Source organism: Gymnoscopelus microlampas (genome assembly GCF_963454915.1).
Source record: "Gymnoscopelus microlampas genome assembly, chromosome: 17".
Classification (NCBI taxonomy): domain Eukaryota; kingdom Metazoa; phylum Chordata; class Actinopteri; order Myctophiformes; family Myctophidae; genus Gymnoscopelus; species Gymnoscopelus microlampas.
Window position 1 is genome coordinate 42,856,192 of NC_139954.1, and position 24,797 is coordinate 42,880,988.

A 24,797-nucleotide genomic window follows, 5' to 3' on the forward strand; every position below is an offset into this window, starting at 1 on the left:
AGTGGTGCCTTTGAATTTGCGTAACTGGTTGCATCCTTGTGTTGCAATCAGCTGCAGCTGTCGAGGCCGTGCTCAAACGGACGGAAGGACGGACGGACGGACGGACGGACCCACACACACGGTCAAGTGTAGGAGTGGCTGGCAAGTGTATAGAAGTGGCTGGCACCACTCAAAAAAATATATTTTCAGTATTACCCGCATTGCCGCTAAGATCATCGGCCTTCCCACACACACACTTTCTGATATGAAAAACAAAGCCATCACATGCTTAGCACTCACAATAGCAAATGACACTGATCATCCCCTACATTGTCCAATGCCATCTGGACGAAGATACAGAGCTTTGAAATGGAAAAACAGTTCATTTTAGGAGTTTTAATCCTTCAGCCATTGCTGCACTCAACAAACTGCCTCGCTGATATGATGGTTCTGTGTATACTGGGTGGGACTTCATGTATCATCTTGGTGTTATGTTATGTACTATGTTGTTTTGTGTTTTATGGGTTATGTGTTTTTTCTGTTGGAACAGACTGTGAAGATGAATATCCCTGAGGGGACAATAAAGACTATCATTATTATTTCATAGCAAGGTTCTTAAAAAGAAATATTGATTTGAATGGTTCAACAAAGAACCCATAACCACTTTGAACCATATTCTTCATTGACCGGTGTCTCCCAGCGCTCTGCACTGCATGAAAAGAGGCATTAATTTTCCCTCTACACCACCAAATCGCTTTGTCGAAAATATGCTTTAGTTTACAGTACTTTGCAGATTTAGATGATTATTACAAAACATACAGTACATGAATCACTTATGCCCTGCTTTATATTTTGGCTATTTGAAAATAGTAGATCTAAAAGCTCACGGCGCGTTGTGAGCTTTTAGATCTGCTATTTTGCATGAAAGCGTTTTCTTTGACACATTTTGAAAAACGTGAAATTGAATACATGATTACAATGATTTTGATACTTTTTTTTTTTACTAATCAAGTCAAGTTTTGAATACAGGTTTTTGTTTTGCTTTCTTGTACTGCAACAGAGTATTTATATATAGTGGTATTGTTGCTTTTACATAATAAAACCTGCGTACTTCTTCCATCGCAACATACAATCCGGTAATTACTGTCTGATTAGCATATCCCCTAGTTTCTACATCTGCCGGGGCTTAACCCTTTAAGGCCGGGAAGGAAATGCATGTGTGTCATTTTAAGGTTTCTTTGGCTATTCAAAAATAGCAGATATACAAGCTAGTGTGGCATAGTGCGGCACCGAGTGCCGTGCTATGAGCTTGTAGATCTGCTATTCTTAGAGAAATCGTGTCCCTGAACAAAATATTTTTAGATGGGAGGGGGTCCGTGGACAAATACATATTATTTTGGAGGTCCTTGACACAAAAAGTTTGAAAACCATTGATAATAATAATGAGCAACATAAGTTAAAAAAAAAAAAAAAAAAACTTTAGGAAAAAAAATATGTTAGGATTTACAAGACATTTGTACAATTTTGAGTTTTTTTTTGAGTGAATTTGTAAAAAGATTTGAGTTAAAAACTTTCGCTTTAAAAAAGTATATATACATTCAAACTAAAGATTAGCACACATTTTCACGAAAAAATAGCAGATCTACAAGCTCATAGCGCGGCACTCGGTGCCGTGCTATGATCTTGTATATCTGCTATTTTTATATAGCCAAAGAAATCTTAAAATGACACAGATGCGTTCCCGGTCTTAAAGGCTTAACATCTGGTGGAGCTTGTATGCAATAAGGTATACACTCCATGGCAACGCTACTGTATAATGTATACATCTCATCCATAACTTTGATCTGTAGTACACCATCACACATTGATCTGTAGCACACCACCATCACAGTGAGAAGAACCAGGGCGGACAGGAGGACACCGACGCCAGAAGCCGTCATCTGCATCATGCTTCCCTGTTTCTGATGTTTCTTTGGCATGTTGCTGTCAGATCAGTTCCAGTGCGTTCAAATGGGAATGACAGCAGCGGTATGAGAGACATTCATCCTTACTGTACGGCCCAGAGCATCATCCTCTGTTGGCTTTTCATCCTCCAAGTTCAAGTCCAATAAAGCACAAAAAAAACGTTAACTGGAGGAGTCGTCGGTGTGGGTGGTAAAAATGTGCAGTGGTCATTTAAACTCTGAGGTCCCTATGTTGCGCGTCTTAAATAGGAGTAAGCTATTTAGCCATTTTGAGTGGCCAAACGTGGTATTTAACCCATTAATACCTGGAACGCATCTGTGTCACTTTAGATTTCTTTGGATTTCTTTTTTTAAACTGTTAGGATTTGAAAACATTTTTAAGAATCGCCTCAGGTCTTAAAGGGTTAAGACGCGCAAAATAGGGCCCTGAGAGTGTGCCAAATGGAACCAAGCGTACCTGTAAACGGGTCCATTTGGTGTCATTTGTACGCTCGCAGAGTTACAGACCTGTGGGGGTGCATTTTTGCAACAAAAAAAAAAGATTGTACACAGTGGAACGGTGACTTCACCCATTGGTTTCTTCCGAACCCGTTTTGAAGACAGTTTTTCAGCGAATTCAAATTCCACCATCTTTGGCATTTCCGGGTCCCGAAAAGAAACCGCAAACGAAGGCTATTGGCTGGAAGGGCAGCGAGGAGTTGGGTCTTCACTCAGAAAAAAAAAAAACTGTAGTAAGCCCTAGAAGCATTATCATCAACTTTAAAATGTATGGGACCATAATTGACAAAAAGCACATGTTAATTGAAAGAAGACTTTAAACTAGCTGTTGAAAACATAAAAGTCAGGGACGTGCACAGATAGACTCTAGGTGGTGCTAGAGCACCTTCCCTTTGCCCTCTTGACCAGAAGTGCCCTTTAAAAAAAAAGAAAAAAAATATATATATTTTTTCAGTTTACAGCAGGGGTCTTCAACAGGGGTCCGGGACCCCTAGGGGGTTCCTCAGAGTTACTACAGGGGGTCAGCCAAATCTTTATGTCATATGATTTTTCTTTTTACCATAACCACTCGAAACCTAGCATCCCTTTTTCTGAGGAGAACTTTAGCCAAAAATAGCCGATCTACAAGCCCACAACGAGCCCTTTAAAAAAAAAGAAAAAAAAAATATATATTTTTTCAGTTTACAGCAGGGGTCTTCAACAGGGGTCCGGGACCCCTAGGGGGTTCCTCAGAGTTACTACAGGGGGTCAGCCAAATCTTTATGTCATATGATTTTTCTTTTTACCATAACCACTCGAAACCTAGCATCCCTTTTTCTGAGGAGAACTTTAGCCAAAAATAGCCGATCTACAAGCGGGGCTTGTAGATCGGCTGTTTTTGGCAAAGAGGTATAGGTGTAGAGGGAAAAAAGAGCAGACCAAGTAAACGAAAAAAAAGTATAATTTACTTGAGCACCTGCCCCTCAAAATGTCTGTGCACGCCACTGATAAAAGTATCCATGAGAATGTTTACTACTGTAATAAAATCGAGTGTGTAAAGTCCGGGTCAAATCCCCCCCATTGTGTAATCGATGACGTGGCAATTAGTAAATCTCCTGCAGCCATGCAGCAGCGGCAGGAGTGGGAACCAGCGACACCTTCTGGGGCCGTCAATGAGAACTGCAGCGTTTCAATCGACTTCCTCATCGGCTTCGTTTATAAGACGACATGGCTTGTCGCCTGGTCTCCCCCTGCCCCCCCCCCCCCTGAACATATGCTTGTAGATCAGTTATTTTCGAGAGAGAGAGGAGGGGGGAAGCCCACCCCATCGCGCTGCATGCTTTAGATGAAGTACTCCTTCTTGCTCTCGTCCATGGACTCCTGAAGGGCGGGGTCGCCGCGGAGAGCGGCGTCGGCCGTTTCGGCGAACTCGGTGCCCTTGGCCTCGTTGGTGTGGTAGCTGCCCTTGTGCCGGTACATGTAGCGAATCAGCACCACGGCCAGGCAGATGAGCACCAGGACCACGGCGGCGATGACAGCTAGTGCAAATGGAGATAAATGAAGGCGTTACTTTTGCTGCAAAGACCCCGGCGGTCACACGCTATATACGCTGTGACACTGTCCGTACCGTGCCAAAAAGGGGCCGGACGGACACAGTTTGCACTTCACTGTGTGGAGAAAAACTTTTGTCACGTACCCAGAGCAACTATATCAGTGATGGAGAAAGTACTCAAATGTTTTACTTTAGTAATGGTATCAACATGTACTTAGAGTACCAAAAGTAGAAGGTACTCATTGTGCAGAATGTCCCATTTCACAAGTTCAAAATGTATACACATCTTTTGAAAATAGCAGATCTACAAGCTCACAATGCGTCGCGTTGCGACGCATTGTGAGCTTGTAGATCTGCTATTTTCAAATGGCCGAAACATATATAGGGCTGAAGTGGTTAATGTGTGTTTTGCGATAATAATCTAAATCTGCAAAGTAACTAAAGCTGTCAAATAATTGTAGTGGAGTAAAAGTACAATATTTGCCTGATGAGATGTAGAAGTAAAAGTATTGAAAATGGGAAATACTCCAGTAAAGTAAAAAATCCTCAAAAGTGTACTTAAGTAAATGTACTTAGTTACTTTACACCACTGGCAACTATTATACCGTCTCAGTCGGGTGGAAAACTCATATGTCCACTGTTAAATTCATATAGCAAGTAGCAGTCGCGTCGCATAGATCTGCAGTAGCAGATCTACGCGACGTGCTTCAAGCTTGTAGATCTGCTACTTTTGATGCTTTTGTGTGACGCTGTAATATGATCAAGTATAGGGTGTTAATTTACAAAAAGTTTGAATATGGAGATCAGAGGTTTCTGCCCGACGACGATGACAATTATGTACAAGCAGTCAGGTGGAAACCTTGTATGATCAAAACGGTTACTTTTCAGGAAGTGGACAAAAAAATTAACCTGTGTTCCAATGGATCCAATGTAGTTATGATTTATTCACAAGCTCTTGGTAATACTTTTCATCGGTTAAATATTAATAAAAACCCACTCTGACTTTCACTTTAAAAAAACAATTCAAAAATAGCTCACAGCTTGTGGTTCAGCTATTTTTTGCTACTTTCGTTTGACACTGTAGTTTGACGAAGTAGGGCATTAATTTACGGGGAAAAAAAAGAAACGAAGTTGAAATATGGAGATGGCGGTTTCTGCCCGGCGACAGCAACACATAAATGATTGATATTCTTTGTTCTGTACAAGCAACACTCTAAAGGCAAACAATGTCATGTGGTGTATAAACATGGAAAAATGTTCCTGTTAAAAATACTGCACACAGTGCTTGACCTCTAGTTCATTTCTCCAGCTTTATATGACGCAAAGCTTGGGAGATGGCTTCGTTCCAGATCATAAAACAACTCATTTTTAACCCATCAAAAATTCTGAGCTCATCACCGAAGGGAAAGAGAAAAAATATTACATTCCTTTTCATGCCAAATCTAATATGAACACGCCACGGGCAAGCAAGTGTTTGTGTCAATGGGAGTTGACGCATTCAGCCAATATTTATGGTTATAAAATAATGAAATAAATAAATAGCATTGGCTTGGGCTTACAGTAACATCTGTAGGCCTTCTGTGTGTGTTCGTTCTTCTCCAGGAGGAACTGGCTTATTTCAGAATGGCTTAAAAAAAAAAAAGCTTTGTTCCGATACATTTAACTCTTTAAGACCGGGAAACCATCATCTCTGTCATTTTAAGATTTCTTTGGGCTATTTTTGAAAAATCGTGAACATTTGTGCAAATCTTGGAATACATATTTCTTAACACATTCCCTGCCAGAGTTTTTTTTTTGTTTTACTTCCCCCACTGCCAGCATTACATTCAATGTTAAAAAAACATTTTTTAAGTAGTCACAAAATATTTTCCGTGATCACCGTCCTCACGGTGATCCCCTCATTACACACACACAGGAGTCTCGTAGAATCGTGGAAAAAAATAATCCGATTTCGGTAATCCGTTCCATAATTGCAGCCAATTGAAAATAGCATGTTTCACCCAAAATAACATGGTAAAAAAAAAAGTACACAGGAGCCGAGATACAGGATTTTAAAGTAATAAGTTAACCAAGGAGTGAATGGAGCAAGAAATCTTTGGATCACGATATCTCTGGTTCTGTGTGGATAAATTGAAAAAAAAATAATATATATATATTTTGAAAAGCGGTTATACTCGTTGATTGGCAGATAACGGGGTATTTTTCCAACAACGAGTATAACCGTTGTTGGTAGGTAATTTGTTAAGCGAACATTTGTAAAATATTTAGTTCCAGGGACCCCCCAGAAGCTGAGATTTGAGTTACAAATGTCCGCTTAAGAAAAACAAAAAGAAAATATTTGCAGAAATGTTCGTGATTTTTCAGAAATAGCAGATCTACAAGCTCATGGCGCGGCACTCGGTGTCGTGCCATGAGCTTGTAGATCTGCTATTTTTGAACAGCCAAAGAAATCTTAAAATGACACACAGATGCGTTCCCGGTCGTAATGGATTAACAGACAGCCCTGCTTGCCTTTCTGCAAAAGAAACGCGTCTTTGATTTCCTTTTTTTTTTTTTACTGAAGTGCGGCTGATAACTGCCGCTGGCTGGCGGATGCATTCCTTCTCCATATTGACATAAATGAGGTTTGCAGAAGGAAGGGGGGGTGACAGGGACGGGGGGGACGGGGACGGGGGGACAGCGGCAGCGGCGATGTTTGAATGTTGCAGAATGTTTTTTGAACTCACCTCCCAGAATGGCATCAAAGTATCCATCGTCCATGTCATAATCTGTTGGGAGGGAGACAAGAGGGAGCATTTTAGATGATGTGCTCACAACTGTGTCTAGTACAGTCTTTTCTCAACCTTTTTTCCTGCCAAGGACCCCCAAAATCTGGATTTCTTTTTTGTGTGTTTTCTATAGCACCTTAACTACACGTCCATAGTACAGTATATCACGCACTTCTAGTTTTCAAAATGTACTCGAGTAAAAGTACAAAAGTATTGGCATCGAAATATACACTTAAAGTACCAAAAGTAAAAGTACTAACACATTAGAAAATAGCCGATCTACAAGCTCACAACGCGTCGCGATGCGACGCGTTGTGAGCTTGTAGATCTGCTATTTTCAAATAGCCTAGGTATAAAATAGGACTAAAGTGGTTAATGTATGTTTTATAATGTGTGTAAAACACCATCGCGGGAGCATTTTATTTATGTCGCGAGTGAACCTAACAGTTTCAGAAAGTGAACGAGCTCGTTCACGGCAAATGAACTAGTTCTGTTGAACGAATCGATCATGAACGACACATCACTACTGAAAATGCAACCCTAGTACAATGTACATTCATTTTGAATTTTTGTCACTTTTGTTATTTTTAAACCAAAAGGTTAATTTGTCATCAGGCTTTGTGTTTACAGACAGCTGTCCCGTGTGTGGGGGACACATTCTTTGTCTCCGCGGCATCAGGGGACAAAATGCTCATTACACAAAAGTGATTAAAGGTAATCATGAATTATTGCGCAGGCAACAGCTGTCCGCCTCAACTCGACTTTCTCTGAAGGACGGCAGAGGTTGGAATGTAAACCGAGTACATTTACTCAAGTACTGCACTGGAGTATAATGTTAAGGAACTTTTACTTTACTCAAGTATTTCTGTTGTTGTTTTTTTTTACTATATATTTGTACTCCACTAAATATCAGAGGCAAATATTGTACTTTTTACCCCACTACGACTGTTTGACAGCTTTATAGTTACACGTTACTTTTCAGATTTAGAGTATTATTACAAAACATACATTAACCACTTAAGCCCTATTTTACACTTAGGCTATTCAAACATAGCCGATCTACAAGCTCACAACGTGTCGGGAGGCAAGCTTGTAGATCAGCTATTTTCGAAAGATTGAGTACTTTTACTTTGGTACTTTAAGTACGTTTTGATGCTAATGCCTTTGCAGTTTTGACTTTTATTTTGAACACAGGAATTTTTACTTGCAACATGGGGGGGTGGGGATCTAAAACGGGGATTGATCTGTTGCCATGGAATAAAGCTTTAAAGAGGAGGAGAGATAAGGGGGGGGGGGGGGGGGGCAAAAAGAATAAAGCAAAGGAAAAAAACAAGACATTGTTAATGGAGACTCCGGTGTGTGCAATTAAAAGGCAGGCTCATTAATGCCTAATCACCTGAAACATCTAAAGGTGCTCGCCCACTCATTAAAACCTCATCGCAGACCGCATTGTTTGCCATGTGCAACACATTCTGTGCGATTAAAGGAGAATTACATGACTTGTTCATTTGGGATGAGGGAGTGTGGTGGTGGTGGTGGTGGTGGGGGGGGGGGGGGGTTAACTACAGCGTTTGTGAACGCAGTTGAGTTGTGGGAAACGGCCGACTATTAAAAGTGAACGAGCTATAAGCCTATAGCTAATGGAAATAGCCAACCGACAAGCTTGCAACACGTGGCATCCGGCGTTGTTGCCATGTTGTGCTTATCGTTAAGCGACTTTGGGCTTGTTTTTCTGCAAAGTCGCTTGTTAAAATTGGTTAGTTGCGTGTTTTTTTTTTTTGGGCTTGTTTCTAAAGTGCAGTTGTTTATTTGGGCTTGTCTCCTAAACGTTGTTTAAACCAGTGGTTCTCAAACATTTTCATGGCAAGGAAATCCCCAAATTAATATATAATTGTCCACGGACCCCCCCATCCAAGATGTGTGCAACTGTGCATTTAAAATGTTTCCAAAATATAACAAATGTGTCGTTATTTTTTTTCTCCAAATAGCAGCTTGTTAGCTTGTTTCTCTTGCAAAATCTGGCTATGCTGTTCGGTCTCATCCGTGGCTTTAGGATGCGATGGGGTGATAGCGCTAATCATCACCGTGGGTGGGTGGGGTGGGGGGTGGGGTGGTCTTTCAATAAAACAAACCAAATTAGTGGTTTAATATCACTGTAAACAACACATTGCTCCGCTGGTGCCTGATGATGAAAGCTTTGAGCGTGTCCCTGGGTACCAAGCAGTGTTGCCAGATTTAGCGAGAGAAATAATCAACCAGGTCTATGAAAAGAAGTCCCCAAAAAAAAGAGACTATAAGGCCACATGAGCACTTTAAACCTACAGTATGTCTATCGGATATTTGAAAACAGCCGATCTACAGGCTCACGACGCGTCGTGATGCGACGCGTAGTGAGCTTAGAGCTGCTATTTTCAAAAAAAATCTTTGGAGAAAGTTAAAATTGTTTAATACCGGTATAAGGAAAAAAAAATAACATTTTAACAACACAAATCTTGTACGTATGGGGGTCCCTGGCACAAAACCGGTTTTCAGATGGGGTCCATGGACAAATACATATTAAAGGTATAGGGTAAGTGAGTAAGTGAGTAAGTACATTTTTCGGTAGGTGTCAAAATCTCAGCCAATCAGGAGAAAGTACCCATTTTTAAGCTTCATTTTTTTAGTGTTCCAGTTCCAATTTTGTCTGCTCATTTCTTAGTGTCATCACTTCCAATTTCATTTGTTTAATCAATATCCTGATTGAGTTCTCTATCCTGATTGGATAAAATCTGAAATGAAACTGAAACTGAAACGAAAATGCATTTTCTGTTTTATAAAGAGCTGGAGAGACAAGGAGACTCCTTTTACTGAACAAACACTCTATAGCAATGAGTACTCAGAATATAGAACTATTTAACACTTATTTTAACCAAAGAAAATCACTTACCCTACCTTTAATTTAGGGGGTTCCTTGACATGAAACCGTTTGAGAACCACTGGTTTAAACAACATTTAGCAAGCCCAAATAAACAACTACACTTTAGAAACAAACCCCCAAAAAACGCAACTCCAAACTAACCAATATTTACAAGCAACTTTTCAGAAAACAAGCCCCAAAGTCGCTTATAATAAGCAGACATGGCAACAACACTGGTGCCAAGGTAACTCAGGGTCACTCCACCTCACACGGCCAATTGTGAAACCACAGTTCAAACCTCATTAGCATTCGCTACAAATGTGGCAAAGCTATTTTTGATGCACACTCACAGACCCTCTTCATTTTTTCTTTTTCTTTTTTTTTACAGACGTGATCAAAGAAAATGCATTAGTATTTATATTACAGTCAACAAACAGTAGCAATGTATATGGTCTGTGGTGCTAGAACCTATACATCTTTGGCTTAAATAGATACGCTGGCAATATAACAGTGTTATGGTGCAGCTTCCTGTTCATCAGACAGTAAAAAAATACCTCACTAAATTGTCCTTTCGGAAGGATAGAATATCTCGGCACAATTTCCTGTTTGTTGCCGGTGAAGCAGCTCACAGGAACCTTAGAATAAACACATTGCACGTTTGCAAAATACAAATATCTCTTCTGAGGTGATGAAAGAAACAGGTTGGGGGGGGGGGGGGGGGGGGGGGTGTACAAGGTTTAACCCATTGAGACCTGAAGCCGATTCTACATGTCTCCTAAATCTCAACAGTATTCTGAAAAACTATATCAGTGGTGCTCAAACTTTTTCATGTCAAGGACCCCCAGAATTATATGTTTTTGGCCGCGGACCCCCATCAAAATATTTTGTTCCAGGGACCCCCAGAAGCAAAGATTTGAGTTAAAAATGTTCGCTTTAAAAATATATATATCTATATATATCTATATATATATATATATAGATTTGCACACATTTTCACAATTTTTCAAAAATAGCTATGAGCTTGTATATCTGCTATTTTTGAATAGCCCAAAGTGTAACATAATGCTTTTTAGCTCAAATCTAAAAATAACACAGTTCCAGGTCTTAATGGGTTAAAGCAAAAATACTTCTGTTGGGCCCAAGTCCTGATCTATGATGTGTGTGTGAATGTTTCCTAAACAATTAGCACAATATGTAGAATTATGATGTTTTGTTCACATTTTTTTCTAAACCCATGTTCTACATACCAGTTGAAGAAATCACAGATTGAAGCTTTAACCTGTGCTTTTTATGAAATATCCGAGACCATTAGGTTTTTTTTAAAAAAGATGCTTCTGAAGATGCTTCCAAACATGCGTTCTATAGCAGTGGTTCTCAAACTTTTTCATGTCAAGGACCCCCAAATTAGCCCGCGGACCCCCATTTGAAAAGATATGCCAAGGACCCCCATAAGAGAAGATTTTTACGGCTCTAGCAGTGATTCTCAACTAATTTCAAGGACCCCCAGTTTGACATGCATTAGGGCTACGGACCCCATTTAATGTCATTTCTATCTCTGGGATCCCAATTTCTATTGTAAAATCAATGTTAATTTAACTCTGAGAGTGTACAAATGGAACCAAATGGACCCGTTAGGGTCCATTTGGTTCCATTTGTACACTCTCTGAGTTACAGACCCATAAGGGGCAATTTGGTTCCTAACTACTTATCATTTAGCTCAAGGACCCCTGGGGGTCCCCGGACCCCACTTTGAGAACCAATGTTCTGTGACCAAGTAGTGTGACCAATTCAAACACTCTTAAATCTAATCTATTCTATTGCTAGTTTGAACACTTCAATTACTCTTTCAACTTAAAAAAATAACGTGAGCTTGTAGATCGTCTATTTTCGGTCCAACGACAGGATTCCAGCGGAGACTTCTGTGGAATCCAAATGTCTGAAGTCAGTCAGTCGAGGTCGACTGAGAACTTTAATCCATATATAGGGTGTAAAACTTACCAACAGGAGCTACTGTGGCCGTTTCACTGAGACCTGTGGAGATACAGAACACATGGCTTAGTCAAATGGGCAAAAGAAGAAAATCATTCTATTCCCTGTAGAAGCTTACTGTGGGCGGGCGGGCGGCTATGGAGGTTATTATAGGACCTACAGTATGAATCAGGTTCTTTCTGACAGTCCTATGATATCACTGCCGTCAGGGAAGAAACCTCCTATCTCCATATTTGAACTTTTTACTTTTAGTTTTTCTCGTAAATTAACACCCTACTTGGATCGTACCACAGCGTCACACAAAAGCATCAAAAGTAGCAGATCTACAAGCTCGAAACGCGTCGCTTCGCGCCACGTTTCGAGCTTGTTGATCTGCTACATTTCGCTATTTTTGAGCGGTGCAACCGCTCCTATAAGAGGGTTTAGGACCCATCCGTGGCGAAAGTTTTTCTTTCCGTCGTGAAAATTTGTCTTCCGCTGTGACGCCATGCTGTGGAAAACACGCCCATAGGCTAAGCTTTGCAGGAGGTGCTGTGATTGGCTAGCGAGACATGATGAAATTAACTTCAAACTTCGCAGACGCGCTGTGATTGGCTAGCGAGACGCATGATGAAATTAATAATAATGTAAAAAATGTAAGCACGTCACTTCGCAGGACGTGCTGTGATTGGCTACCGAGATGCATGATGAAATTAATAACTCATAAACACCGCTCACTTCACACTGGGTGTGATTTTTGAATTTGAATCCTGAAAAGTAACAGTTTTGGACATATGAGGTTTCCACCCGACAGAGACGATATCATCTGCCCCCGTGCTACATGAGGACAACGTTCCCTGATGTCGACAACATCGTCATGCAGCGCTTCAGATCGTGATCCAAAAAAAGGCTGTGTGTGTGTGTGTGTGAGAGACGATTGTTTTAGCACACAAACCCTCTCTCTACACACACACACAGCGTGCGGTATTGATTTGTTGAGGGCAATTTCTTTTTGTTGCCATTCCTTTTTTTATTGACAGAGTGTAGACAAAAGCGTGGTTAGGTAAGGAAGCCAAGGTCAGAGAGAGAAGAAGAAGACATCACATGCTAGAAAGACACCAAAGGCACGGGAGTTGGATTCAAACCTCCCCTTGTGACTCACATAAGGAGCATGTGGTTATAGTGGACCAATCGACTGGTCCACACCAACCCACTCAGTGAATGAATGTTCAGCAGATTCACAAGTTGTCTCAAGGCCTCAAGCGCATTATATTTATTATACAGCAGGTCAAGATTCAGCTCTACCCACCCATAGACCCAACACAGTTCCCCCATGAGAGGGGGGAGATTGAGACAGAGAGCGAGAGCGAGTTCCCAGTAATCCAATAAATTCATTTATCAGCGAGTGCAGAAGTTCACAGTTACCTTTCCGGGGGAAAGAAATATCTGCTCTGGGCAAAGATTTATCATCATACATGATGCAGATCAATAGTTTAAGCTTCTCCTTCCAGGCCAGAGAAATTCAGAGATGTATTTTTTTTTTTTCTTTTCCAAAAGAATATCTATAATTCACAGGAGGGAGAGACAATTTCTACTCTAGTGTACAGTACAGTATGTGTTACACCCCTTCGATGTGAACCCCCGGGCTCCCTCTAGCATGGGGGGGAAAACCAAACACCTATACTTGGCCGGATTAACCTAATAAGGCCTGAGGTTCCGATTCTACAAAATGTCTTCTAAATCCCAACAGTTTTCTGAAAAAAACGTACTGTATGTTTCTATATCAGTGCTGCTCAAACATTTTCATCTCAAGGACCCCCAAAATTATATGTATTTGGTCGCCGACCCCCATCTCAAAACAGTTTGTTCCAGGGACCCCCCAGAAGCAAAGATTTGAGTTAAAAATGTTCGCTTTAAAACAATATATATATTCCAAGATTTGCACACATTCTCAAGATTTAAAAAAAAATAGCAGATATACAAGCTCATAGCGCGGCACCGAGTGCCGCGCTATGAGCTTGTATATCTGCTATTTTTGAAAAAGCAGATATATGAAGTGTAAAATAATGCTTTTTTTTTGCTCAAATCAAAAAGTGACACAGATGCGTTTCCAGGTCTTAATGGGTTAAAGCAGATGTTTGGGCTTCTGGGCTTCGGGCAGGACTGCACCGCTGCATAATAGCGGTCCCATCTCAATCGGGGCAGTGTGGAGAAGAGTATCACAAAGCGGGGTAGAGAGACAGAGAGAGAGAGAGAGAGAGAGAGCACCAAATCCCACATAAATTTGCCAAGCAAACACGAGGGGCCTGTCTCGCCTGAAGGTGTCTCCTCGTTAGCCTCGTTAGCGAGATCTGCCGCTCGCCTTTTTTTTTTTTTTACGACATGGAGAGTGGGACATCTGCTCGGCTCCGGCGGGGACTGGGGGGGGACCAGTAAAAGCCACTTCTAAGGGCAGATTCCTCTTCCTGTCACCAGAAACCCCCCCAGAGGGACCCGACACGCCGGCGTGCTCAAAGGGCCGCGGAGGTTAACCCATTAAGACCGGGGAACGCATCTGTGTGTCATTTTTATAAGATTTATTTGGTTATTCAAAAATAGCAGATCTACAAGCTCATAGCGCGGCACCGAGTGCCGCGCTATGAGCTTGTGGATCTGCTATTTTTGGAAAAACCCTGTGGAAAATGTGTGCAAATCTTTGAATATATGTTTTAATACGGAGTTTAAACATAGAGTTTTAACTCCGATCTGTGATTCTGGGGGGGGGGGTCCCTGGAACAACATATTTTGAGATGGGGGTCCGCTGCCAAATACATCATTTTGGGTGGTCCTTGACATGGAAAGGTTTGAGAACGACTCGACGTATGTTTTTCAGAAAACTGTTAAGGTGGTTACACACCGGGCGAATATGCGAATATACGCAAAATTCGGACTCGTTCCGAATAATTAAAAGACGCTTTTTCGCTTCGCTTTTTCGCTTTTTCGCTCCATGTACGGAGCCATTGACTTTATAAGGTTTAAAAAAAAACGCATTATTCGCACGAAAAAAACGCCCCGGTGTGTAATAACCTTTAGGATTTAGAAGAAGCAAAGATTTGAGTTACAAATGTTTGCTTTAAAAATATATATATATAAATTCAAAGATTTTCAAATATGTTCAATAAAAAAAAAGAAAATAGCAGATCGACAAGCTCTTAGCGCAGCACTATTGAAAATTTTAGAACATCTTTGAATATATATCTTTGGCTATTTTTTTGAATAGCCAAAGAAATCCCCAAAAATGACGCCAGATTCTTTCCCGGTCTTCATGGGTTAAAGGAGAGAACTATTGGATGCCACAGAGAATTAGAGGCACACACAATGGACTCCCTGACTTCTCTCTCTTCTGGCTCTCAACACATTTCGCAGACAAGTCAGAGGCAGAATGGCTTTGGCCCCGGGAGCGACATGCGCCGCCTTTCATCGCGTTCCCAGAAGTGGCGTTAATCTGGCCCAAAGCCGGGGTTCTGAAGCAGGAGGGCCTGTGTAAGTGTCTCTCGGTAGCAGTAGGAGAGAGAGAGAGGCGGAGGGTGGAGAAACTGGAAGACAAATTAATTCCACCCTGTAGCACTGTGGCTGACACTGTGCTGATATGATATTCTCAAGGAATAAATATATGCAAAAGCCTGGCTGCAATTTAACCCGTTCAGACCTGGAACGCATCTGTGTCACTTTTTGATTTGAGCTGAAAATAATTATTTTACACTTTGGGCTATTCAAAAATAGCAGATATACAAGCTCATAGCGCAGCACCGAGTGCCGCGCTACGAGCTTGTAGATCTGCAATTTTTTTTTATCGTGAAAATTTGTGCAAATCTTTGTATATATATATATATATATATATATATATATATATATATATTTTTTTAAGTGAACATTTGTAACTTAAATCTTTGCTTCTAGGGGGTCCCTGGAACAACATATTTTCAGATGGGGGTCCGCGGCGTAATACATTATCATATTGCGTGGTCTTTGACATTAAAAAGTTTGAGCACCACTGATATTATAGCAACATACGTTTTTTTCAAAAAAACTGTTAGGATTTAGAAGACATTTGTAGAATCCCCCAGAAGCAATACGATTTAAGTTACAAATGTTCGCTTTAAAAAAAAAATATAATATTCAAAGATTTGCACACATTTACGATTTAAAAAAAAAATAGCAGATCTTCAAGCTCGTAGCGCGGCACTCGGTGCCGCGCTACGAGCTTGTAGATCTGCTATTTTTTGAATATAGTCAAAGAAATCTAAAATGACACATATGCGTTCCCGGTCTAAATGGCTTAACTTGTGACTATGTCACTGCACATTAAAACTCGGGAGTGATCGTTTAACCGAGAGTGTGACTCCGGCGGGTCCGTCTTAACACTTCTCGGGGTTAAATTAACACTATGGATTTGGCTTTGGAGAGGGGGAAATAAATAACACACATTGCACGTAGAGATTGGGTTGCCATCTTGCCTCTCTCTCTCACATGCACAATCTAAACAAGAATGTTATCACTCGGCGCAGATAGACTTAGAGCTCTTTGCAGAGGTTTTTTTTCTCCTTCTCCCCCAGTGCTAGAGTACGTTTGCCACAGTTTGGCCACTAGTCAAATTTCCAGAGCCCTCTCAGGGTGGACTGGGGGGGGATGAGTTGTGCATTCAATGGAGTTTGCGATAAGTCTGAGAGTTGAATGTAAGTCAGCATCAGCAACCGTGACAAAAATATCCCTTGGACTTGGCTGTGCGGGGTGTGTGTGTGTGGGGGGCTCCGGGGCCAATCGTTCTGTCCAAGAACAAAAGAACTACAATCAATTGCCATCATGTCTTTTTATCGGTTGCAGGCTGGGTGTTAGAAGTTTGCTTGTCGACTTTTAATGGTATAGGAGCTAGCAGTGTCTTAACTCATTTAAACCCGGGGAAAGAATCCGTGTAATTTTTAGATGTCTTTGGGCTATTCAAAAATAGCAGATCTACAAGCTCGATAGATCTGCTATTTTTGGAAAATCGTGAACATCTGTGCAAATCTTTGAATATATATATATTTTTAAGCAAACATTTGTGACTCAAATCTTTGCTTCTGGGGGATTCTACAAATGTCTTCTAAATCCTAACAGTAAAACAAAAAAAACGTATGTTGCTATAATATCAGTAGTTTTCTAACTTTTTTCATATCAAGGACCCCAAAAATGAGATGTATTTGGCCGCAGACCCCCCATCTAAAAAATATTTTGTTCACTTAAAAAACATATTCAAAGATTTGCAAAAATGTTCGAGATTTTTTTCAAAAATAGCAGATCTACAAGCTCAAGTAGAAATCTAAAATGACATAGATGCGTTCCCCGGTCTTAATGGGTTAATGTGGTGCTGGCGCCGCACTGAATCCATTCGATGGGAAATGGCCGAATGAGATTAGGTATTTAAGGGCCTGGTATAGTGTACTCACCGCCGAGAGCTAGAAGAGCAAACAGCTTGAGTGAAATGGTACGCTTTTTTTTTGGGGGGGGGGGGGTGATTCCAAGTGGCACTCACACACACAGCACAGGACAGAACTCTGTCGCTGACATTTTGGATTTATGTGAATGTGACTATGAACGCCATGAAGTCAATGCTACATTAACCCATTAAGACCTGAGGCTGATTCTTACTGATGTCTTCTAAATCCTAACAGTTTCCTTTAAAACGTATGTTTCTATATCAGTGGTGCTCAAACTTTTTCATGTCAAGGACCCCCAAAATGATATGTATTTGGCCGCGGACCCCCATCTCAAAATATTTTGTTCCAGCGACCACCCAGAAGCAAAGATTTGAGTTTAAAATGTTTGCTTTAAAAGAATATAAATATATTAATTTGCACACATTTTCTTGATTTTTCAAAAATAGCAGATCTACAAGCTCATAGCGCGGCACTCGGTGCCGCGCTATGAGCTTGTAGATCTGCTATTTTTGAATAGCCAAAGTGTAAAACAATGCTTTTTAGCTCAAATCTAAAAATGACACAGATGCTTCTCCCTGTCTTAATGGGTTAAAATTCCAAGTACTCCACAGGTGGGACTGTTGAGATGACAGTTTTTGGAGTATTAAAAAAAAAATAAGTCTCAATATCTGAGAGGGGGGTTGAGAGAGACTTTCATTTCCCCACCTGTCATCGTGCGGCGACTCTGCCAGACAGACAATATTCCCCCTTCCCATCAAGCAGCAGCTCATATTCTGTGTCTCTAACTGAGAGTGAAAATACACACTAAACGCCTGCATGGCTAAAGCTTCAGTTATGCACCGGCGCACAACGGTGTCACACACCGAAAATACTATCAAAATCAGGGGTCTTCAACGTTTTCAGGCCAAGGACCCCCTAGCTGAGAGAGAGATGAAGCAGGGACCCCCTCTATAAAATTGTGTTTCAGATTAAAGTTTTTTTTTTACTTAGTCTGCTCTTTTTTCCCTCTACACCTACAGTATAGCCTCGTTGCCAAAAATATTTTCGGCTAATGTTCCCCTCAGAGAAGGAATTCTAGGGTTCAAGTGGCACTGGTTAATGTAAAAAAAACGAAATCCTATCACAGAAAGATTTGGCGGACCCCCTATAGTAGCTCTGAGGACCCCGTAGGGGTCCCGGACCCCCTGTTGAAGAACCCTGATCAAAATAGTAACCTGTACATTGAAACTAAAGGATATACCAGGCAAACAATGAATCTAAATGAAAGAAAAACAAACCTAAAAACATGAGAACAAAATTATACATAGGCTTAAGTGGTTAATTAACTAACAGAGACCCAACAATCACCCCATGAGCAAACACTTGGACAACGAACTCTGGCCAGGAGAAACAACCCCTTTAACGTAGAAGAAAACTCAAACTTCTCTCTATCCATTATTCTCGGTCCATTATTGATGCCCTTCTCAGACATGGATGCGGGTCTTTTATTATTTAATACGCGTAAAAACCACTCATGCAGCATTCCTATGAAATAAAAGGAAAGCTTTTATATTGAAATGTATCCCACCACAGCAGTTAAAAACACTTAAACCTCATATCGTTGCTGTCAGGTAGAAACCTCATATCTCCATATTTGAACCTGTTGTATTTTTTCGTAAATTAATGCCCTACTTGATCATACTACAGCGTCACACAAACGTGTACAAAATGACACATCCACAAGCTCGAAACGCTGCGCGAAGCGACGCTTTTTGAGCTTGTGGATCTGCTATTTTTGAATTTGAATACCGAAAGGTAACAGTTTTGGATATTATGAGGTTACCACCCGACAGAGATGATATACTTCACCGACCGCGATCCCCCTCTACACCAAATACCTTCGCCAAAAGATCTACAAGCTCACAATGCGTTGCGTAGCACTGCAGTGTGAGCTTATAGATCTGCTATTTTTGTGCCTAATATGCGCCTATTCCCGCAAAACGTTAGCCTACTATCACATGTCCAGAATGGAGATGCTAAGGTTCATGAATTGTTAAAAGAGTGTGTCAACGAGGTCAGCCACATTTTGTTTGCAATGATATTGCGGGGAAACCCGCAGCAGTGAATTCTGAACTTCATGTGATTTATCGAAGAGTACTTTTTTTCTCATGACACGTTTACTAATTAATAGTTAGCTCAGTACTAAATCATTCAAAAGGCAAAAGTCCATAATGCCTGATCTTCATCAATAAACAATTCACTTCATAAAGCAATGATACTTTGGAGAGATACTCTTGTCAGTTTTCTCTTACTCCTTCCCCCTCAATATCTCAGCTTCATCTCCAAGCATATAACGTCTCTGTCGGGCGAAAACCTCATACAACCAAAACTGTTACTTTTCAGGATTCCAATTTAAAAGCATCAAAAGTAGCAGATCTACAAGCTCGAAACGCGCCGCTTCGCGGCGCGTTTCGAGCTTGTAGATCTGCTACTTTTGATGCTTTTGTGTGACACTGTAGTACAGTGGTTCTCAACCAGTGGTCCGGGGACCACCAAGTGGTCCTTGGGGGGGTACCAGGGGGTCCCCAACAAAATGAGTTAACATAGCGTCACAATCATTTCACAAGCTCATAGCGCGGCACCGAGTGCCGCGCTATGAGCTTGTACTGTAGATCTGCTATTTTTGAAAAATCTTGAAAATGTGTGCATATCTTTGAATATATCTATGTTAACTCAAATCTTTGCTTCTGGGGGGTCCCTGGCACAAAACATTTTCAGATGGGGGGTCAGCTGACAAATGTATATCAATTTAGGGGTCCCTGGCATGAAAAGGGTTGAAAACCACTGCTGTAGTATGATCAAGTAGGCTATAATTTACGGGAAAAAAACACAAAAAGTTATTAAAATATGGAGATAAGAGGTTTCTGTCCCACAGCAACGATATTTGACTTTGTGACTTTATTCCTTTTTTTTAAACATGGATCTATAATTCATAGGCATGTGTCTCTCGTCACACCACAGGTACTAAGAAAATCCCTTTGACTCCATCATCCATCTTACTCGTAATTTTCACGTCGAGTTCAAAATAACATTTTTCTCTTTCGTTCTCCTTTTCTTACGGATGCCGTGCAACAAAAGGCACCGCTTTGAGAGACAGGCCATTCATAAAAGTCATATTTAAATGAGCCGCTCAATAGGTGGCCATTCCATGTTCCACTCCGCGAGAAAAATACATTTGATTGAACCTCTTAACACTGTTGGCGCTTAACCAGTGTTGCCATGTCTGCTTATTATAAGCGACTTTGGGCTTGTTTTTCTGTAAAGTCGCCTGTAAATATTGGTAGTCCGGGGGTTGCTAAAGTTGTTTAGACCTCAAACATTTTTAAGTCAAGGCCTCAAATTAATATGTATTTGATGCCAAGGACCCCCCATATAAGATTTGTATTCCACATTGTCCCTTTTCCTCCCGAGATTCTTTCTCTCTTTTTTTTGTGTGGAAAATAGCAGATCTACAAGCTCACAATCGCGACACGTTGAGAGCTATTGCTGGCTATTTTCAAATAGCCAGCAGTGCTCATTTGGCCTCGTCGCTTCTTTTCGGCTTGTTTTCATAGCCCTGGTTGCATATTTCTCTCGCAAAATCTGGCAACGCTGCTTTTAACCCATAGTCATTCAGCTTTAGAGTATACACAGACCTGCAAGCTTACGTTTTCCAATGCTGTGTCACACTTAAATATAAGACTATATCGTAGGAACATTTTTTCAAAGAGAAAATAGCATATCTACAAGCTCAAAACGCATCGCATCACGACACATCGTAAGCCTGTAGATCTATTTTCGCAACTTTTGCTTGACACGACGAGGTAGGCCGTTAAAGTGACGAATAAAACATGAAATATGGAGATATGAGGTTTCTGCCCGATAGTGACGATATAAGGTCCTCCAGCACCGCATGGGGCTGACAACAGGATTTGTTGTTTTGTCCCAGTAGTTTCCAAAATTGTCCATGAAAAAAACTCAAATAAAAACAAAAAAATAAACATTGGATCCTTTTTCCCTGTAAAGTTTTGAGTTCCCTGGCTATCCAACAGACCATGTAATGGTCATTGGGGTCGTGCCACACGCCACTCCCCCACACCACCACCACCATCCTCTCTCCCTGTTGTGCTATCAAATAGCAGAAATTACTGCTTTTTTTTCCTCCAACATAAATGTATTTTGTGCTGACCGTGGCGTCCTTTCCTCCCACTCCCAACTACACAATACAATCCCTGTGCTGCAATCCAAGTTATATTGTTAATACGACTAACGCAACTGCACTGAATGTAGTTCAGTCCACCTGCTCTTCTACTGAGAAATGTATGGTTAACCAGTGTTGATTTTGTCGACTGACGAAAAATGTTCGTCGACTACCTTTTTTCACTGACAAAAAACGAAATAAAAACTAAATAAAACTAGGCTATGATGACTAAAACTAAGACTAAATATATTGACAATTTCGTCAACAAATAAAAACTAGACTTTAATGTGAGCGAGGGACAAGTGGAGAAGAGATCCAGTTGAACTAAAGCGCTCGGGTGTTCCCCTCTGAAAATAGAAGATCTACAAGCTCACAACGCATCGCGCTGCGACACGTTGTGAGCTTGTAGATCGGCTATTTTCAGCAGGCAACCAAGTGTAAAATCAGCCATTACGACGCCATCAAGGCACCGCCAAAATACATTTTAGTCATCTAAATCGACTGTGGATTTAGTCAACTGTAATCTTATGATATTTAGTCGACTAAAACTAGACTAACAGTAAAACATTTCGGATGACTGAAATATGACTAAAACTAAATGGAATTTGATTCTGAAGACTATGACTAAAACTGAATCAAAATTTGCTGTCAAAATCAACACCATGGTTAACATGACATTTGAAGTTGAATGGGATTATGGCATGTCTGATTAAATGAATATCAATTAAGTAAGATTCCTGAGCCAATGATTTGATGACTGGGTCATTGTTCAATAAGAGACTCAATGGAGACTCCTACCGGAGACATTAGCATCTTTCCGCTGGTCATCAAATCATCGGCTTTAAAAAATACGCCTCATGGGGTGTGTAATTGATAGAAAGTTTTTTTTTGGGGTGAACTACTCCTTTAAGTTGCTTCAAAATCCAACTACAACTGAGACGTCTGCAACCAAACCTACAGGAAAAAATCGTACAAGAGGTTAGGATGGCAAAGGCAGCAGAAAATAACAGTGGGAACGGGAAGGCAATCAGGGACTCAAGTATGGCACTTAGGTGTGCAAGAGCCAGTGTTCCACCTGGTTAGCTCATCCCTACACATACAACACGGAGCACCTCGGGGATCTCAGGCATTTATCTAAGTTTCCACGTGAGAAGAAGGGCCGGGAAACACATGACATTTTACCAAACAAACCCGAGTGCCCGGAAGCATCTCCTCAAGGACCAATTTTTTGATAGCATCTTTTCATGCAATCATGCCACTATAGCCAGAAAGAAATACAGTCCACTTTTCACAAGGTTTGATATGAGGGCCTGATAATACAGTGTCTGACACCAGAAATACAGGCTGGTAAAAACCTGTGGAGGTTTACTGTGGTCTTAACCCATTAAGACCTGGAACTGTGTCATTTTTAGATTTGAGCTAAAAAGCATTATTTTACACTTAAGGCTATTCAAAAATAGCAGATATACAAGCTCATAGCGCGGCACCGAGTGCCGCGCTATGAACTTGTAGATCTGCTATTTTTGAAAAATCGTGAAAATGTGTGCAAATCTTTGAATATATATATTTCTAAAGCGAACATTTTTAACTCAAATCTTTGCTTCTGGGGGTCCCTGGAACACAATATTTTGATGGGGGTCCGCGGCCAAATACATATCATTTTGGGGGTCCTTGACATGAAAAAGATTGAGCACCACTGATACAGAAACATACGTTTTTCAGAAAACTGTTGAGATTTAGGAGACATGTAGAATCGTCTTCAGGTCTCAATGGGTTAAAGTTTTAAATTCTGCAAGTCTGGGCTGAAATAGTGTAGTATAGCCTTAAGCTTCATATTTGGGTACAAATTATTTGGTCACAGCATGAATTCAAACGATGTAGAGAATAGTATGAGATGAAAATAAATTACTATAACTGCTGTACATTCTCCATGAAGTAAATGTAGTGTAACAAAATGCAACAAACAGTACATAACCCATAATAACCCTTGGGGTGTTAAAGGGATAGTTAGTTCCATTTAAAGAACAAATCACACCCTGTGTGAAGGTAGCGGCGCCTTTGATACATTATGTCATCGATATGTGTTTATAATGTGTTTATAGCCATGTGTCACGTGAAGCTTGACCAATCACTTTGTTGACGGGTCTGACCAATCAGAACGTTGACGGGTCTGACCAATCAGAACGTTGACGGGTCTGACCAATCAGAACGTTGGCAGGATCCGCTCTATACCTAAAGGTATAGAGCTAAAGGTATAGAGCGGCTAGCGCCGCTAAAAAGATATTTACAGTAAGTTTGATTTTACACTTCCCTATGTACAGGTCAAATAGTTGAAACCCCCTATGTACTGTACATTGGCTATTTGAAAATAGCTGATCTACAAGCTCACAAATCTTGTATGGGGAAAATGTTCAGTCGACAGTACAGTTCCTGAGAAATGTCCACTGGAGGCTTGTTAGCTTCCAGTGGACACATACTGTACTGTACTGGACACATACTGTAGAGTACTGGACACATACTGTAGAGTACTGGACACATACTGTAGAGTACTGGACACATACTGTAGAGTACTGGACACATACTGTAGAGTACTGGACACATACTGTAGAGTACTGGACACATACTGTAGAGTACTGGACACATACTATGTACTGGACACATACTGGACACATACCGGTTAGCTGATGCACCATTAATTTCCATTAGTATCACCTGGTATATATTCTGATATGTAGTAGTTTTTTTTTCATCAGCGTGCATTTTGAATGACATTTCTTTTAACCCATTGAGACCTGAAGCCGATTCTGCATGTCTCCTAAATCTCAACAGTTTTCTGAAAAACTTATGTTTCTATATCAGTGGTGCTCAATCTTTTTCATGTCAAGGACCCCCAGAATGATATGTATTTGACCGCGGACCCCCATCAAAATATGTTGTTCCAGGGACCCCCCAGAAGCAAAGATTTGAAATGTTCGCTTTGAAAATATATATATATTCAAAGATTTGCACACATTTTCACGATTTTTCAAAAATAGCAGATCTACAAGCTCGTAGCGCGGCACTCGGTGCCGCGCTATGAGCTTGTATATCTGCTATTTGTTTGAATAGCCCAAAGTGTAAAATAATGCTTTTTTAGCTAAAATCTAAAAATGACAAAGTCCCAGGTCTTAATGGGTTAATGGACACTGGCTTCATCTGTAGCTTCAGCAGATGTGAAGCAGAAGTGGACACTCGATCCGCTCCAAACAGTTGGAGAATTATTGTAGGACTCTACTGGCCAATATTTAGTGCATGGGCATAGCTCCCCACTTCAAAACAAAGATGAGCCAAAAAGGCGTCATTGGGAATGACGCCGTGGCAGCGGTCTGCTCGCGGGCAATCCGCAAGACCCCCCCCCCCTTAAAAAAAAATGTCATTATTATCATTATTCATGGCAATGTTATCATACTGCCAAATTACCCTGGCAAAGCATTATGACTTTGACGGGACTCACTTGCATTTCATCAAAGCATATATTG

The 24,797-nt window shown here is 40.8% G+C and overlaps 1 protein-coding gene across 1 annotated transcript in view; it reads right to left on the reverse strand.

The window, feature by feature from the left end:
- Positions 1 to 762: 762 nt before the first annotated feature.
- Positions 763 to 24,797, reverse strand: part of gypc (glycophorin C (Gerbich blood group)) — a 42,042-nt gene continuing 18,007 nt past the window's right edge. The window contains exons 2-4 of the mRNA XM_084083605.1: positions 11,635 to 11,667; positions 6,699 to 6,740; positions 763 to 3,958 (exon numbers count right to left, since the gene is read on the reverse strand). Of these exons, the coding sequence (XP_083939731.1) occupies positions 3,762 to 3,958; positions 6,699 to 6,732 (231 nt within the window). The 5' untranslated portion in view covers positions 6,733 to 6,740; positions 11,635 to 11,667 and the 3' untranslated portion in view covers positions 763 to 3,761. The remainder of the gene's footprint in view (positions 3,959 to 6,698; positions 6,741 to 11,634; positions 11,668 to 24,797) is intronic.